The sequence below is a fragment of the Vanessa cardui genome, chromosome 11 (genome assembly GCF_905220365.1).
Source record: "Vanessa cardui chromosome 11, ilVanCard2.1, whole genome shotgun sequence".
In the NCBI taxonomy this organism is placed as follows: domain Eukaryota; kingdom Metazoa; phylum Arthropoda; class Insecta; order Lepidoptera; family Nymphalidae; genus Vanessa; species Vanessa cardui.
Genome location: NC_061133.1, coordinates 371,313 through 387,107, shown reverse-complemented (window position 1 = coordinate 387,107; position 15,795 = coordinate 371,313). Strand labels below are relative to the sequence as shown.

General features: G+C 45.2%; 1 protein-coding gene across 1 annotated transcript in view; it reads left to right on the top strand.

Annotated features, from left to right (window-relative positions):
* Nucleotides 1-15,795, top strand: part of LOC124533543 (vacuolar protein sorting-associated protein 13D) — a 38,058-nt gene that overhangs the window by 10,653 nt on the left and 11,610 nt on the right. The window contains exons 19-43 of the mRNA XM_047108899.1: nt 2,438-2,579; nt 2,669-2,899; nt 2,977-3,172; nt 3,270-3,398; nt 3,478-3,640; nt 3,719-3,871; nt 3,938-4,090; nt 4,399-4,519; nt 4,590-4,726; nt 4,844-5,080; nt 5,153-5,332; nt 5,549-5,690; nt 5,767-6,061; nt 6,144-6,306; nt 6,609-6,810; nt 6,882-7,061; nt 7,131-7,447; nt 12,204-12,328; nt 12,399-12,536; nt 13,723-13,864; nt 13,953-14,123; nt 14,193-14,295; nt 14,485-14,648; nt 14,717-14,815; nt 14,899-15,104. Coding sequence (XP_046964855.1) covers nt 2,438-2,579; nt 2,669-2,899; nt 2,977-3,172; nt 3,270-3,398; nt 3,478-3,640; nt 3,719-3,871; nt 3,938-4,090; nt 4,399-4,519; nt 4,590-4,726; nt 4,844-5,080; nt 5,153-5,332; nt 5,549-5,690; nt 5,767-6,061; nt 6,144-6,306; nt 6,609-6,810; nt 6,882-7,061; nt 7,131-7,447; nt 12,204-12,328; nt 12,399-12,536; nt 13,723-13,864; nt 13,953-14,123; nt 14,193-14,295; nt 14,485-14,648; nt 14,717-14,815; nt 14,899-15,104 — 4,289 coding nt within the window. The remainder of the gene's footprint in view (nt 1-2,437; nt 2,580-2,668; nt 2,900-2,976; nt 3,173-3,269; nt 3,399-3,477; nt 3,641-3,718; nt 3,872-3,937; nt 4,091-4,398; nt 4,520-4,589; nt 4,727-4,843; nt 5,081-5,152; nt 5,333-5,548; nt 5,691-5,766; nt 6,062-6,143; nt 6,307-6,608; nt 6,811-6,881; nt 7,062-7,130; nt 7,448-12,203; nt 12,329-12,398; nt 12,537-13,722; nt 13,865-13,952; nt 14,124-14,192; nt 14,296-14,484; nt 14,649-14,716; nt 14,816-14,898; nt 15,105-15,795) is intronic.

The window sequence follows — 15,795 nt, the reverse complement described above, 5'->3', positions numbered from 1 at the left end:
TGACCAGAAAGGACGCTGGTTGAAATTAATATTTAAAATAAAAAATAACAACCAATAAAAAATAACAACCAAAACAAACATTAAAATAACTTCGTTTTCCGTCTCGCATTTTTAAATTTGGCCCGATAATTATTTTTTACAACAATTAAATATTGACAAATAAAAGTTAAAGGTGATAAACTCAATTATTGATGTGATTGCACCTTATCTTGCAATAATATTTAATGATTATGTTCAACGTGGTATATTTCCTGACCTGATGAAACATAGTAAAGTCATTCCAATATTTAAATCTGGTAGCTCTTCAGATCCTAATAACTATAGGCCAATCTCAATACTACCTACCCTCAGCAAAATATTTGAAAAAAATATTTTAAAACAATTATATTATTAGTATATTTCAATAGACACAATCTGCTTCACAGAAAACAATTTGGATTCATGAGGGGTTGCTCGACTACCGACGCAGGTATCGAACTTATAAAAAATATCTATGATGCCTGGGAGGGGTCGCAGGATGTCTTAGGGATTTTCTGCGACTTATCCGAAGCCTTTGATTGTGTTCAGCATGAAACTCTGGTCAGGAAACGATATCACTATGGAATTAGAGAATGTGCACTCGACCTTCTGACTTCTTATCTTAACAATAGAATTCAGAGGGTTGACGTTAAAGGGACAAGGTCTCTTGGGGTCTCAGTTGGTATGGGGGTCCCACAAGGATAAATTCTTGGACCTTTTCTATTCCTCATATATATAAATGACTTGCCCTTTCTTGTTGGGAACAATCATGATATAGTATTGTTTGCTGATGATACCTCTTTGGTTTTTAAAATTTATAGGAAACAGGTTCAGTATGACGATGTAAACAATGCTATGTTCGATATAGTACATTGGTTTAGCGTAAATAATCTTAGACGGAATAATAAAAAAACTAAAATTGTAAAATTTAGCACACCAAACGTGCAAAATGTAAAACCCGATTTACTTATCAATGGGGAATCGATGGATCCAGTTGAAACAACTGAATTTCTTGGCCTTACTCTTGATGCCAAGTTACAGTGGCTCCCCGATATAAACGGATTGGCGGGTAGACTGAGTTCTGCGGCATTCGTGGTCAAAAAAATTAGATTATTTACTGATGTTGATACGGCTCGACTAGCTTATTTCAGTTACTTTCACAGTATAATGTCCTACGGTATTATGCTTTGGCGGTAACGCAGCCGCTATCTAAACTATATTTGTGCTGCAGAAGAGGGCTATTCGAGCAATCTGTAACCTAGGAGCCAAGGAATCATTAAGGTATAGATTTAAAGAAATTAAGATATTGACTGTTGCTTCTTAATACATATTTTGTAATGTTTTGTATGTAAGGAAAAATATTAATGTTTTTATGAGAAAATGTGATTCTCATAACATTGGTACAAGGAACAAACACAATCTTGTTACTCCTGTTACTCGACTGCATAGAGTCAGTAACTCTTTTGTGAATGTATACGCTTCTACAACAAGATCCCAGAAAGCGTTCAAAATGCTTCTGTTGCCAAATTTAAAAAAATTGTTAAGGAACGCTTGTGTGCAAAAGGTTACTATACAATTAGCGAGTTTATGTTTGATAGCACACCTTGGGAATTAAACGATCGCCTCCTGGCTATTTCTAATCATATACTACTTCTTATTAATTTGACAAAAAAAAAAATAACAAAAAAAAAGACCCGCTGAGTTTCTTTCGCCGGTTCTTCTCAGGTCAGGGTGTTCCTTTTTCCGAACCGATGGTAGTGTTTATTTGACAATCAATAAGTAAGTGTAATGCTTCTATATTGAATAAAGGAATTTGAGTTTGAGTTTGAGTAAGTGTAATGCTTCTATATTGAATAAAGGAATTTGAGTTTGAGTTTGAGTTTGACAAATATCCAGTGTTTAATCATTTTTATAAAATCAAAGAAAATTGATTTTATTTGATACTTTTTTTTAAATACATTTTTGAAGTTGCATTTTTAACAAATTTTGAAAAAAGCTAAAAAACGCGATAACTCAAAAATGGTTCACTTTTGGATTATGCATATGGGGGTTAAAATTATTGAAAATAGTCACCCCTATCACCTCCTAACGGATATACGTCGAATTACCAATAACCCTGTATACTTGCAGAATTTGTTTATTTACGACATCACATTAGAAACTGCTTAAAGTATCATGTTTCTTTATTATCCATGTATTATACACAAATACCTACCTCTCGACTCACTCTATCTATTCCGTGTGATGTTGTCATTAGGTTAAGCTCATTTTGCTATTTTATTTAAGTAAGACGTAGCATTTCTGACAGCCTTTTGCTTAAGCTGTTTGAATTGTACATATTTCGATTTGAATAAAATATGTTATTGAGCGAATTCACGAAATAGTTCTACGGGGGGACTGATAGAATGTAATTCGTCAGCAACGCGTGCGCACGGAGATCACGTTTGACTTCCACCGGCTGGGCGTGCTGCTGCTGCGCGCCGGCGTGCGGGACGGCGCGCTGGCGGCCAGCAAGATCGCCACCGCCACCGTCGGCGACGCGCGCATCCAGGCCACGCTCGGTCAGTTTGGGCCTCGTCGATTTCACTTCATGTTTTAACGATCACTGTAGATGCCTTACAAGTTTATTCATACGTCACTCGCACAACAGACGGCGATCGAATCGAGGTGGGAGGTTCGCTGGGTGGAGTCCAGGTGATGTCACTGTCGGAGCGTGCGGGCATACACACGCGCGTGCTGTCCGCCGGCCGCGCCCCCGCGGCGCCTGCGCATCACGCGCACCAGGCGCCCCGCCCGCCCTCGCACTCCGCCAGCGACGAGAAGGCGTTACTTTTCTCCATATCCAGGACCATAAGGCCCGCAACACCGCAAGATACAAAAGGTACATTACTGGTTCTCGGAAAAAATGGAGTGTCCATTTTTTCATGAGTTATAATATTGCAACATCTGTCCGCACAGGGGGTGAGATCGAGGGGGTGGAGGTGGTGGAGGTGCAGGCGTCGGTGCGCGTGGCCAGCGTGTGGTACACGCACTCGGGCCCGCTGCTGCGCGAGCTGCAGTCGTGCGTGGCGGAGTTCCAGCAGTACCTCGCCAACCTGGCGCGCTCCATCCGCGCCGCCGCCGCCGACATGGCCATCGGCCTCGTGCATCCCAGGTCAGACTCCTGAACCTTCGATTTTGGCGTTGGCGTTATTAGAAAGAGCCGAGATGTACAATCTGCGATGCTGACTACGTGTTAATACGTGTTTCAGAGGCGACTCGCTGTATGCGAACCCTCGCCTGTCTCAGTCGGTCGAGGGCGTCTCGCCGAGGAGACGAACCACGAGCGTGGGCTGCTCGCTCGATGAGCCCGATCGTGACTCGCGACAGATAGTTTTTAGGTAATCTGTCATAACGTTTACTGTGCTTAATTTAATACAATAAACCGAATTAATGTATCGGCTCCCCAAACGTCGGCAGCGTGAGCGTGGAGCTGGAGTCGCCCGTGGTGGTGCTGCCGCGCGCGGCGCGCAGCGCGCAGGTGTTCGTGGCGCACCTGGGCCGCATGAGCCTCGGCAACCGGCCCGGCGCGCCCAGCGACACCATGTACCGCGTGCGCGTGCGCGACATATCGCTCGTCTCTGTGAGTGTCGCCTCGATGCGCGTGGAATCGTTTGGAATCGTTCGCTGTGTTCGATAACTTTATTGAGTGAGTTTTCAGCTGGACGTGAGCGACAAACTGCGGAAACGAAATATGTCGACGGCGACGGACAACTTAGCCGACATCTACGACGTCACGTGCGGCCTGCCAGTGCTGCACGACACCGCGCTGCAGCTGACCGTGGCCTTCTCCCAGCTGGACGACGGCCCGAAGGTTTGCCCCTATCATTCTTCCGGAGTACCGTTTGAGTGCACGGTAGTCACTGGCGTGTGTCCACAGTGCGCGGTGGACGGCAAGGTGGTGGACGGGCTGCACGTGACGGCAAGTCGGGAGCAGTACGAGCAGCTGCTGGAGACGCTGCAGTGGCTCGGCGACTCGGCCGACGTGACGGACGGAGCCTCGCCCGCCGCGCCGCCCCCGCCCATACACGAGGTGACACTAGTCTAGTTTTTGAAGTGTTTTAGACGTCATAAATGCCTTTCTCTAAATATTAACGACAGAAAAATGTTAGAAGTTAATTTTTTTTAACATTAATATAAATCTCACACCTATCCATTCGCTTTGCTAGCTACACAATGCCGAAATGCATAATTTTTGAAACTTAAATGTATTTTCCTCAATTCTACAGTAATATGATTAGTAATTCGATGTTGTCATGGTAGCATATTTTTTGAAAACCTACCCCAGCCTCGGCGCTGGGTATTTAGAGTGCGCTAAATGATGCGAGGTGTACGCTTCAGACGAGCTCGATGGTGGAGCCGGCCGTGCCCACGCTGCGCCTCGACCCCGCGCTGCGCGCCGCCGTGCTGGCCGTGCCGCCGCCCGGCCAGCCGCCCGCCGCCGCGCACACGCCGCTCGTGGGTACGCCGCCCGCCACCCGCCGCCGCCGCCGCCCGCGCGAGCGCGTGTGACACGTTCTTGTCTGTCGCAGTGACGTTCGAGCTGTCCACGTTCACGGTGGAGCTGCGGGCGGACCTGGGCGCCGGCGAGCGCAGTCTCGTGGCGCTCACCTTCCGGGAGTTTTCGCTGCGCCGAGACCGACTGCATCCCCACGAGTCCACGCTGCAGGTGTGTTCTCTTTAGGAACTCCAATTGTTCCTCGTTCCGTGTGTCGCCGTCAACGAGAAGAACGCCGATGAGCAAACCGAAATTGTGATATGTATGATTTCCCCTTCCCCCTCGCAGGTATCCCTCCACTCCATTACGATGGAGGACCTGACGAAGGATCCCGATTCGAAGCACCGCATGCTGATGGTGTCGCACACGCCGCCCATGCCGCCCAAGGCCGTGTTCGTGTCCAAGTCGTGCCCCGACTTCGTGACGGAGTTCCCGCAGGAGACGGGCTCGGCGCTGCGCAAGCGGCCGCTGTTCTCGTCGCTGCCCGCCGAGCTCAACGTAGTCGAGCGCGTAGGAGATCGAGAGGTGCCGATTACATTTTTTACATTTTATTTTATAACATATACTTTTATTGGTTAAATACTCGTAAATTCCCAGTACAAGCGCGAGAAAGAGGAAGAAAAGCAAGAACGTCGTTGCCCCACGCCCCCGAGCTCTCCGGAACGCGGCGCCGGGTTCCCGGCGGGACTAGCGGGCCCATCGCACGATAATCTCGTCTGGGTGTCTGTGCACACCCGACATCCCGCCCACCCGCACTTCCACGACGTCTATAACAAGGTAACCACGCTCATGTAGAGGCCTTCGCAGTCGGATTATTATGATTTGGAGTAATGCAGAATTTATCATTGAGGCATAATTTTAAAGAATTCACGATAATGACTATTGCTTGTCTTCGAAGAAAATTATTATTAAGGATAATTTAAGGAAAAGGAGAATAAAGATTGTGGTTGTGATTCAAAAAGGAGGGTTTTTTATTGGTATTTTATTTTACAGGTGGCTAAAGTGACCAAAGTGGAATTTAACTGCCTGAAGCTGGTTTTGAGTATCGACAGCTGGGTGGCCGTGCTCGACTTCTTCGGTATCGCGGGCGAGGAGTCGGAGCACCAACCGGCCGCGCCGGAGTCCAACCAGACAAGTCAGCTACTCACTGGTCTTGCCGTTCTCGACGCACACTCGCGCTACGGTCGCAGTACAACATCTGTATCGTTTAGATTCGGCCGTGGAGCGAGTCAGCGAGGCGGTGGGCGGCACGGACGCGGGCGCCACGGAGACGGAGATGAACGTGCGCTCGCTGTCGGTGGTGGTGGTGGGCGCGCGCGGCGACGCGTGCCGCGCGCTCGTGTCGCGCGTGCGCGTGCGCGTGCGCGACGAGGCGCGCGCCGCCAGCCGCGACGTGCGCGCCACGCTCGGCGCGCTGGCGCTGGCCGACCTGGCGCCGCGGGCCGTGCTCTGGCGCGAGCGCTTGCGCATGCGCACCGCTCACGCACTCGATATACATTATCGAAGGTACCCGGGCCTCACGGCTCACTGAGTCTCCGCAAGCATGGGATGCATTCGAAGGTCATGTAATCTGTGACGTCTGTCGTAGACTGAGTGCGGCGGAGGCGGCGGCGGCGGGCCACGAGACGAGCCTGTCGCTGGAGATGGGCCCCGTGACGTACGTGCACACGCGCCGCTTTGTGCTCGAGCTGCAGGCTTTCGCTCGCGATTTCAGTCTGTTGCGGCGAGTTATCGCGCAGGCTAGACAGAAGGTGTGCTGGGAATTAGATTATTATAAAAGATTATTATTATAATATTAAAAACAACTCATACCGAAGTTAGTGAAAATTAAGTGACACATCATGGTTATTCAGGAAAGTATGATGCACCACTCAGTGCAGTGTTGCACTTAAGTCGAATGTTGTTTTAAAAGTTTTAAGCGTTTATTTCAAAATGTGCCTTTGAATTCAACAACACAAACTTTACGGTCGCTATGTCGTAATCTACGACGCCTGCCTAGCTTTAAGCATATATTAAGTTTATTCTCGATTAATCGTACCATTTGTACATCGAGGTGACGAGTTCGTCCCGCGATGCGACGCAGCTGCAGCGCATGAGCCTGCGCGTGCGCTGCGAGGCGCCCGTCATCGTGTTTCCTGTGTCGAGCCGCAGCCGCTCCGCGCTGGCCGCCGAGCTGCAGCTGCTGCTCGTGGACAACTGCTTCCGGCGCGCCGGCGACCCCGACACCGTCAGCAAGCTCGTCGACCCGACCGCGGGTGAGTGCCTTGCGTCGTGCGAGTCGCCCTAACCTTGGGTACAAGTCATATAACGACGAGACGCTCCGCAGCGGAGCGCGAGGTGCTGGACGTGCGCTCGGTGCGCGCCGAGGGGCTGGCGCTGTGGTGCGCGCGCGCGGCGTGCGGCGCCGAGGGCGAGCTGTGCGTGCGGCGCCGCGGCGCGCCGCTGCTGCCCGCGCCCACCGCGCTGGCGCTGCAGCTCGAGCGCAACTGCTGCGCCACGCACAACGGTACGTGCCGCCGCGCGCCCCCTCGCCCGTCGCCCGCCCCCGCCGCCCGCTCACGGCCGCGTGTTGCAGTGCCGGAGATGACGGTGCAGGGCCGCCTGGCGACGCTGCGCCTGTCGCTGGACGCGGCGCAGTACCGCCTGGTGCGAGGCGTGCTGGCGCACAACCTGGCGGAGCCGTGCGACGAGCTGCTGCCGCAGGCGAGCGCGCCGCCCGCGTCGGCGCCCGTGTGGCGCACGTGGTCGCTGCAGCTGGACCTGCAGGACGTGTGCGTGGAGCTCCGCGGGCCGCGGAGCGCTCCGCCCCTCGCCTGCATCAATTTCATCAAGTCGCGACTCGTCCTGGAGGCGTACTCTGACCTCGCGCAGGATATCGACTTAGTGTCGCAGGTAAGTCATAGTACCGACGTATTTGGATGCCGTAAAATATGTAGAAAACATTATCGGTAGCGACAACTACGAGTATTTTCGAACTTTCTTATAATTCACACAAATGATACAAATGAGTAGTATTCGTCTTACGGGGTGCGAAGTATTAGACACTTAGAAGACTGGATATAAGTAAAGGGGCAGGCCCGGATGATATACCACCGGTATTTGTGAAACGGTCTGCAGAATCATTAGATATAATAATAAGTCTCTTATTATTAATCTACAATAAATTATTAAGTTCTAGTGAAATGCCAAGTAAGTGGAAAATAGAAAGAGTCGATCCTATTTTTAAAAAAGGTAATAAATTAGAAATAAAAAATTACAAACCAATATGACGTATCTAGTCAGCATTTGCTAAGAGTTTTGCATCATTCATTAATTTCCAGTATTGACATGGCACATGAAGTCTTTAATTCCTATGAATCAGCTTGGTATTCAAAGAAGATCTACATTGTCTAACGTAACACTATTTATTGATGATTTATCAGAAAGCTTAGTCTACAATATTCAAATAGAATGCTTATATACGGATTTCTCTAAAGCATTTGATGTAATTGACCATAATATTTTACTACATAAACTTGAAAGCTATGGTATATGCGGAAGTTTTGACAAGTGGTTGATCTGATTTAGTACAACATTTAAAACATTAATTATTTAGTAGTAGCTAACTAGTAAGCCGTAGTAAGCTGACTTTGTTTAATACAATGGTTCGAAGCAAGCTAGAATACTGTCCTACTGTCTAGAGTCCATACTATCAAAGTCATAAGGAGAGATTAGAAAGAGTACAAAAAAAATGTATACGCCATTTATGTTATAAGAGTAATAAATTAATTTGCAATAAAAGTTACAAAAATCAGTTACAATTTTATAAAACAATGTCACTGTAACGGCACTTTGTAGGTTTTGCTTACACTGTTCAAATGCCTCGATGGTTTCATCTGTCCATGGTATTCGGCTTTTGTCTCTTTTCTTACTATTATGAAGGAAAACATTTAATTTCATTTGAAAACATGCAGCATTTGGAAGTCGTCTATTGAAATTTATCATCCCCAAGAAACTTCTCAATTCTTCAACTGTCTGCGGCCTTAGAAAATTAATAAGACTTTTGATTCGATCTTCTAATGGGTTAAGTCCTTTTCCAGAAACATGAAACCCTAAGAAGTCTAACTCAGATTTACCAAATTCGCATTTCGCTAGATTAATTGTTAAGCCGAAATTACTTAACCGCTCAAAAACTATTTTTAGATGCTCCTTATGTTCAGCTTCAGAAGAAGATGCTATGAAGACGTCGTCAATATACGAAAATAAAAAGCTGAGATCTCTAAAAACATCATTATTTAAAAAATCTTTGAAAAGTTTGAGCCGCGTTTCTAAGACCAAAAGTCATTCTAGGGAATTCGTATAATCCAAACGGTGTTGTTATTGCTGTCTTCTCTATGTCTTTTTCTGCAATGCCGATGTTGTGATAAGCTCGCTGTAAATCTAATGTAGTAAAAATCTTCTTATTAGCTAGAGTTACATACAGTCTTGAATTCGAGGAATCGGGTACCTATCGGGCTTTGTAATGGCGTTCAAACGTCGATAATCTCCGCAAGGTCTTAGCTCTCCATTCTTTTTTATCACTACATGTAATGGAGAAGCCCAACTGCTTTTACTTGGTCTACATATTCCCATATCCTGCATCCTTTGTAACACTATTTATTGATGATTTATCAGAAAGCTTAGTCTACAATATTCAAATAGAATGCTTATATACGGATTTCTCTAAAGCATTTGATGTAATTGACCATAATATTTTACTACATAAACTTGAAAGCTATGGTATATGCGGAAGTTTTGACAAGTGGTTGATCTGATTTAGTACAACATTTAAAACATTAATTATTTAGTAGTAGCTAACTAGTAAGCCGTAGTAAGCTGACTTTGTTTAATACAATGGTTCGAAGCAAGCTAGAATACTGTCCTACTGTCTAGAGTCCATACTATCAAAGTCATAAGGAGAGATTAGAAAGAGTACAAAAAAAATGTATACGCCATTTATGTTATAAGAGTAATAAATTAATTTGCAATAAAAGTTACAAAAATCAGTTACAATTTTATAAAACAATGTCACTGTAGCGGCACTTTGTAGGTTTTGCTTACACTGTTCAAATGCCTCGATGGTTTCATCTGTCCATGGTATTCGGCTTTTGTCTCTTTTCTTACTATTATGAAGGAAAACATTTAATTTCATTTGAAAACATGCAGCATTTGGAAGTCGTCTATTGAAATTTATCATCCCCAAGAAACTTCTCAATTCTTCAACTGTCTGCGGCCTTAGAAAATTAATAAGACTTTTGATTCGATCTTCTAATGGGTTAAGTCCTTTTCCAGAAACATGAAACCCTAAGAAGTCTAACTCAGATTTACCAAATTCGCATTTCGCTAGATTAATTGTTAAGCCGAAATTACTTAACCGCTCAAAAACTATTTTTAGATGCTCCTTATGTTCAGCTTCAGAAGAAGATGCTATGAAGACGTCGTCAATATACGAAAATAAAAAGCTGAGATCTCTAAAAACATCATTATTTAAAAAATCTTTGAAAAGTTTGAGCCGCGTTTCTAAGACCAAAAGTCATTCTAGGGAATTCGTATAATCCAAACGGTGTTGTTATTGCTGTCTTCTCTATGTCTTTTTCTGCAATGCCGATGTTGTGATAAGCTCGCTGTAAATCTAATGTAGTAAAAATCTTCTTATTAGCTAGAGTTACATACAGTCTTGAATTCGAGGAATCGGGTACCTATCGGGCTTTGTAATGGCGTTCAAACGTCGATAATCTCCGCAAGGTCTTAGCTCTCCATTCTTTTTTATCACTACATGTAATGGAGAAGCCCAACTGCTTTTACTTGGTCTACATATTCCCATATCCTGCATCCTTTGGAATTCTGCTTTAACTTTCTCGTACTTTCCCGGTGGTAACGGACGCGGGCGCGCGAAGATAGGTGAACCACTAGTCTCTATCTAGTGTAATACAGAATGACGTGGAGTATCCTTGAAACACGTAGGTTTTGTGATATCGGGATATAAACCTAATAAATCACTGTAGGGATTGTTCAAGTCTATAGTTGTTACAGAATAATGATCACCCAAGGCCACCGATGCGATCACTGATAAATTTGTGACTTCATCGATAAGTTTGTTACGGTATACTAGTAATTTGTGATGACATAAAAAATCTGCACCCAAGATCGGTTGCTTTACATCTGCTATAACGAAGGACCAACGGTATGGCCGCCGTAACTAAAACAAGACTTTTTACGCCGTATGTTTTTATTTCTGTATGAGCTGCATAAAGTCTATAATCACTACACTTATCACTACCATAGGGTACTTTTTTTGCTGGAAGAACTGAAATATTGGCACCAGTGTCCACTAAAAAATGTAAACCTGAGTTTCTGTCCGTAACACATAGGCGTTTAGATGGTGTAATGGTGCATATCTCCGCCTGCGATTGCACCAAACTTAGTTTTCCTGATTATTTTTGTTCCACGAACATAGCTCTATAAATTTCTTTGCTCGATTTCGATAGCAATAATGATAGACACAAAGCCAGTCAGCGTTATCAGGCGTGCGTCGTGCACTCGGGTTTCGCCTTCGTGACGTAGATCGAGAGCGCGCGCGACGAAAGCTGCGTCTGCGATTTTGAAATATGGGTCTTCGAGATTCTATGTTGTTCATTCGCAGGTTTAATTTGACTATTTCGGCTAAAATTACAGCTGTATTTGTGGCCAGCTCAGGGGAGTCATTTTGCGATCCAGTCGGTGTCACTGAAAGTCCGGAGCTCGTCATTTTGATCACGTCGGGGTCACCAATTTTCTATACCTTACTTAGGGTATGAATAAAACTGCGGATCAATATATAACGCGTGTATTCGCTAGGAGTGCTGCTGATCGACTCTCCATTCTAATATTACAAAAATGTGTTATTATAATAGTATTACAAATATGGATGGTTGCAAATTACATAAGAGAATGTGTACACGGCACATCACTATCTAATCGCAGAGCCGAGATAGACATTTGTGTATTGCATAAAATTTTAAACGGACGTTTAGACAGTTCTGCTGTATTGAGTAAAATCATGTTGACCGTACTGAGGAAAAATGCAAGACCCCATAATAAGCATAAAATAACTTTTCAATGTGGGAATACTAATACTAACTTAGGCAAGTCTGCCTTTATATAGGGCTATAAAAATCTATAATTCTATTTTTAAACAAGCTGATATTGATATACTTGGCAATAGTGTATTGAATTTTAAGAATAAATTAAAATAAATATTTTTTGCCATAACACTGTTTTCATGTCACAGTTGTATTTGCTATAAGAGCTTATATTATTATTACTTGTATATACTTTATGCTTTTTTTTTGTATAATGTATTTTTTTCTTGGATGTTTACTTTATAATTTTAATAAGATTTTTCTTAATAGGCATCTTCTTTAATAAGCAAAGTAGTATTTTTTGTCTGTTCCATTTCTTTTTTTTCATCTTACATGACGAGTTAGCCTGTAAGAGTGGTGTACATGGAAATTTTTTTGAATACAGGATGTATCTTGTGTAAATAGACACTTTTTATATCACGTTGGCTCCCAAATAAATAAATAATAAATATTTACTAGTTTTTCATAGTATCGAGGGCTGAGAGCATAACCCGTAACCGCCCCCCCAGGAGATCCTGGTGAGCGACACGCGCTACGCGGCCGAGCCCGCCAACCGGCGCGGCAACGTGTTCAGCCACATCGTGCAGCCCATGCCCGACCACCGCCACAGCGTGCAGGCCGAGGTGCACGCCAGGTATTGCAGCGACCATGGAGCCGGCGAGCCTGCGTTGCTTCACGATGTTTTAATTGGTCTCGTTCGACAGGAAACGGCAGGACTCGTCGGCGTACACGATACTCATCAACAACATGCGCCTGATGGCGATCCTAGACTGGTGGGAGGCCGCTAACCAGTTCATCATGCAGCCGCCGCCGCCGCCCGCTGACCCCGACCTGCAGCATCTGTGAGCGCGACTCTTTAGATTTATTTGTATCCAAAGAAATGAATATTTGTCTTAAATGGTTTGTGGTATTCGCTGTGGATTCTATGGAAATGGCTTTGATCGACGAAGGTGGTATCGAAACAATATAATGTAATATGATAAAAAACTAGTTGCAATTAATAATATAGGAATAGTATATTTTAGGAAATCGATATCAAAGTATGTAATATGTTCATCGGGATTTGCCCGTTTTTGTTTTATTTATCTCTATCACCGTTATCGTTTCCCTGTCCCATAACAAACTAGTCCAGTCATATGAGGTAAAGAAAGGGATCAACCTCGGAATGAAAGATAATAAGCTGTAAATTGTTATAAATTTTTGTTTTGTCTATAACTTTTACAATAGAACGACAAAACCAAGGTTTATACTAATTTTCAGCTTATTATTTTATATTCCGAGGTGAGACCCCTAATATGATCGGGCTAAAAACTCTATCTGGCACGAATACTTTCACAAATTCTCATCGTGAAGCCGAAAAAGATAATTGGTGTCATCTGCATTTCGAATGTAAATTTATTGGATAATATAATAGGAAAGATGCAATATTTTTATTTTATTAATATTTTTATTTTTGTGTTTATTTTAAAAAAACTCCATATAGGATAGACCACAAGTATATTAAAAACGTAAAACATTGTAATTTGACAATGATCGTACTTGTCCTCACTGGCTTTCGTCCTTGTGCTTTTTTTCTCGATCTTTGAGATACTTTTTTTGGAAAGATTTAAAACGGACTATCGATACTTCGAAAACAAGTTTTGCTGACGTATGTTTTGTGCCAATGTTTTCATCTACTTCAACAAAGATTTCAAATAAATGGTTTTTGACTGGATCTTATCACTCAAAACTGAGATAAAAGTGATTTCAAGCTGAAAAGAGGATTTTGGAGTCTGCTTTGACAATCCATTTCAATTCGAAAAACCCAATTAATTTGCGTTTCAATGTTCCCTTTTTTACAACTATAACCTCAAATAAATAGTCATAACAGGAGTGACGTTACTGAACGCCAATTAGTGTTTTTGAAATACGTTCCGTTTCACGTTACTTTAATTCGTAATTTTTGTTAAAAAAATCAATCATATATAAACTTGTATTTAAATTTGCATTTCATTCATTTGTTATATATTGTAAATAATATGTGCCAAGGGCGGACGCTGCGGATGGTGCGCCGGGGGCTGTGCCGCCCGTCGCAGAGGGCGCTGTGGAGCTCAAGCTGAACATTACCGACTCGCAGCTCGTGCTGGTGGAGGACGCCTCGCTGTGGGACACCAACGCCGTCATACTGAAGGTTCTAAAGGACTAATCCTCGTACTCGTTAGTTTGTCATTATAAAATTACTTAATATTTCAACGAGTGAGTTATTCTGTTAATCGTAGAGCACGACCGTGATCACGTACCGACCGGCGGACGCGGCGAGGCCCGTTCTGTGCGAGCTCAACGAGCTGGAGCTGTTCTCCTGCGTGCTGGGGCTGGAGGAGGAGACGGCGCTGTCCATCGTGGAGCCCGCCGCGCTGCACGCCGCGCTGCGCAGCGACGCCGTGCTGCAGGTCACCGCCCCCCCATTCGCCTGCAGAATGTTCACGTGACAAATGCTTACAATGTATCTTACTTTATAGATCGCTATGGGCACCTTGAACCTGCGTCTCTCCTACCACGATATGCGCATGTTCGCTGCCATGCTGCAGTCACTCCCCGCGCAGGCTAGAGCCGCACTCTCAGGTATTTACCTCCCTTTATCATTTTTGTTTCGGTACTTCAGGATACATAGTACGAATATAAAGATTTTTTATACTTTGCAAAATTATTATCAAATAACAGGGGGACCACTGTATTTTTTTAACAAAAGGAATTAAAGAATAAAATTAGTCTCATGAGGGCCGCCAATTGACACAAGCCCCATCGCCACAGGTAAAGCCGAGGAGGAGCCGGGCGACGCGCCCGCCAACAGCGTGCATATGCGCAGCGCGCCCGAGCGCGTGTGCGGCGCGCGTCCGCGCTGGCTGCGCACCGCGCCGCCCGCGCGCGCCCCCGCGCACGCCCGCGCCGCCTTCTGGCCGCTGCGCGCCGTGCAGGTACGCGCCGCCCGCCCGCCGCGCCGCCCGCCGCACGCGCGCCTCTCTGTAATGTCACGTCGCTGCAGGTCGATGCGGAGTGCGTGACGCTGTGCGTGATAGACGACTGCCTGGACTCCGACGTGCCGCTCCTGGAGGTCTCGCTGAACGACTTACATTTGGAGCAAGTGAGTTAAAGTGACCATCTACAAAATCTACGGAGAATAGGAGCAGTCGAACCGTTCGGGTAACGAGACCTCGTTTCGATTAGGATTTGCGCAAGGTGGAGGAGTCGTTCGAGGACCCGCTGCTCGTGTCGACGCCGTCGAGCGGCGCCGGCGCGGTGGTGGTGGCGGGCAGTGCGGGTGAGAGCGGAGCCCGTGTGGGGGCGGGGGGCGGCCGCCTGCGCGCGCAGCTGAGCGCCGACTACTACAATCGCATACTCTCCGGTTGGGAGCCCGTCATCGAGCCGTGGAGGTAACGCAAGTGTATTTTAATACAATACTAATAATAATTATACCAAAAAGTCGCAGTTCATGGTGTTTAAGGCTGGCAGCAAATGTCCTAAAGTGGTTCCTCCCATTACACTTTGTAACGCACCTCTGGAGAGAGTGTATAAATTTAAATATCTGCGACACATCGTTACTGACAGCCTTAAAGATGATGAAGATATTGAGAGAGAACGTAGGGCACTGTCGGTCAGAGCAACCATGCTGGTACATAGATTTGGACGCTGCACTGATACTGTCAAAATCACGCTTTTCAAAGCCTATTGTATATCATTATATTCGTGTAGTCTATGGACTGATAGTACTAAAAAGGCCTACAGTGCCCTGCGTACTCAATATAATAATGCGTTCAGAGCACTCTTGCGGCTGCCGCGCTTCTGAAGCGCATCTGCGATGTTTGCGCTGGTAAATGTGGACAGCTTTGACGCAATCGTTCTGCAGAAAACCGCTTCATTGCTAAACAAAGTGCGTGGCAACAGCTACAGTGTACTGAGCGAAATTGCCAACAGCGGAGACTGTCCGCTGATCAGCCAAATGACACAGAGAACAACGTCTTTTTTAGTTTTAAATTATTAATTGTTATATAGCTACTAACATAGATATAAGTTTTTAAATTATTTCCTATTTACTAACAATTTTATGGATTAAAGTTGTCCGCA